At 48.7% G+C, this 2,028-nt stretch overlaps 1 protein-coding gene across 1 annotated transcript in view; it reads right to left on the bottom strand.

Moving 5' to 3' along the window:
* FKBP3 (FK506 binding protein 3) overlaps positions 1–219 on the bottom strand; it is a 17,443-nt gene extending 17,224 nt beyond the window's left edge. Inside the window, exon 1 of the mRNA XM_008060860.2 lies at positions 45–219. Coding sequence (XP_008059051.1) covers positions 45–152 — 108 coding nt within the window. The 5' untranslated portion in view covers positions 153–219. The remainder of the gene's footprint in view (positions 1–44) is intronic.
* Between the last annotated feature and the right edge of the window lie 1,809 nt (positions 220–2,028).

Here is a 2,028-nt window from a genome sequence, read left to right as displayed (position 1 = left end):
GTCCCTCCGCCGCCCCAGCCCGGCCGCCCCGCCGCCTCGCGTACCGAATCTGAGCCGTGGTCCTGCAGAAACTTGATAATGTCCTTCTTGGGCAGCTGCTCGCTGCGCAGCTGCTCCACGGTCCACGCCCGCTGTGGCACGACCGCCGCCATCTTCCCCCGCCGCCTCGGCCTCACTGAGCCTGCCCGCCTCGCTCCGGCCTCACCCCGCCCCCGGGGGCGCGGCGTGAACCCTCGCGGCGGCCGAGGGGCGGAGCCACCACCCGCCGGCGGGGGCGGGGCCTGGGCGGGATGACGTCACGGCCGTGCGGGGCGGGCTTCGTGGGGGAGTCCCGGCGAGAAACCCCAAGAGGTGGCCCCGGCCGCCGACCGCGCTGAAGACTGCTAGACATCGTCCCCTCTCGTTGGTCTCCTTATGATGCGATCTCTGATGGGAGGGATGTTTGCCAGCCGGCACTCCTGCCTGTTACCTACAGGCTGCTGTGTCCTTAAAGGTCTAGTCTGTAACCCGCTTAAAGAAAACAACAGCCTTCAGACCCCTAATCTCATTTTGCCTCGTTCCAGCCTAAAAGTTTATACCTGAATTGACTCAGTCCCTGTTCATCCATATTCTACTATCCAAAAAGGAGATAGTAGAATAATCCATATCCTATCTCCTTTTTGTTATTATTATTTTTAGAGTCGGAGTCTTGCTCTGTTGCCCAGGCTGGGGTGCAGTGGCAGGATCACACCCGCCGCAGCCTCCATCTGCTGGGTTAGGTGATCCTTCTGCCTCAGCTTTCCAAGTAGCTGGGACTACAGGTGTGTGCCACCACGTCCGGCTAATTTTTTTTATTTATTGTAGAGATGAGGTCTCACCAAGTTGTCCAGGCTGGTCTCGAACCACTGGACTCAGGCAGTCCTCTCGCTCAGTTTCCCAAAGTGCTGGAATTACAGGCGTGAGCCGCTGCACCCGGCCTACGATCTCCCTTTTAAAGATCACATAGCCAAAGCTTAAATACAAATTGCTCCTTCCCCTTCCGCCATACAAATATGAGAAACAGTTCATCTAAAACCAAGTTCAGAAACTAGAACAAAAAATAATATAAAGAAGCAGCACTCAGGATACTGCTTGCTGATGGTGATGAGGATAGCATTATTCAAGCACACAGCAACATGTGTGTTTTTCCCCAGGACATGAAGAAACACAGGTACAGCGGTTCCTCAAAGTCATCAGGATTAGAGTGGAGAAGCCAGGAATTGCCTGAGGTAGAAAGCTATTGCTAGAGTGGCATAATTGTACACTCATGTTTACTGCTCTTATCTGTAATAAAGATATCATAGTGGAACATCTGAGCTCCTTACCATTAAACAAAATACTTTAGAAAATAACAGAACCAGACCACATGAACTTGCCTTTAGACAATAAAAGTATTAAAATGATGGGTTGCTACTATTAACATGGTGAAAAAGAGACTTGGCATTTTATTTTCTCAGCCTAGATGGAGAAATAAAACAAGTTATTTTATCTTCTGATTTTAAAATACAACCAACAAGGAATAAGTCATGTTAGACGCTCAAAATAACATTAAGTTCACAAAACTATGGTGTATTCCATTGTCTCCTAGATCTTAAGTTTGTTTATTATTTTGTTACTGGGAGACCAGCAATATGTCCTTGGTTCTTGTCTCCTTGGAAGAAAGAATTCAGTCAAGAGATAGAGGAGTGAAGCAGAGGAAAAGTTTATTTCGAACAAGTAATTATATGTATATACACAAACACACACACACACACACACACACACACACACACACACACACACACACACATTAATTTAAATATGTATGTATTTAAATTGAGACGAGGTCTTGCTGTGCTGCCCAGGCTGGTCTCAAACTCCTGGGCTCAAGCAGTCCTCTTGGCTTGGCCTCCCAAAACGCTGGGATTACAGGCATGAGTCACCACACTTGACCTCAAACAAGCAAAAGTACACTCAGAAAGAGTATGGTATGGGCTGACCCAGCTGGGAACAACCATGAAGTTGGCTGCA

Source organism: Carlito syrichta, unplaced genomic scaffold (assembly GCF_000164805.1).
Source record: "Carlito syrichta isolate Samal-C Ts95f unplaced genomic scaffold, Tarsius_syrichta-2.0.1 Scaffold304749, whole genome shotgun sequence".
In the NCBI taxonomy this organism is placed as follows: Eukaryota; Metazoa; Chordata; class Mammalia; order Primates; family Tarsiidae; genus Carlito; species Carlito syrichta.
This window is presented reverse-complemented; position numbering and strand designations above follow the sequence as displayed.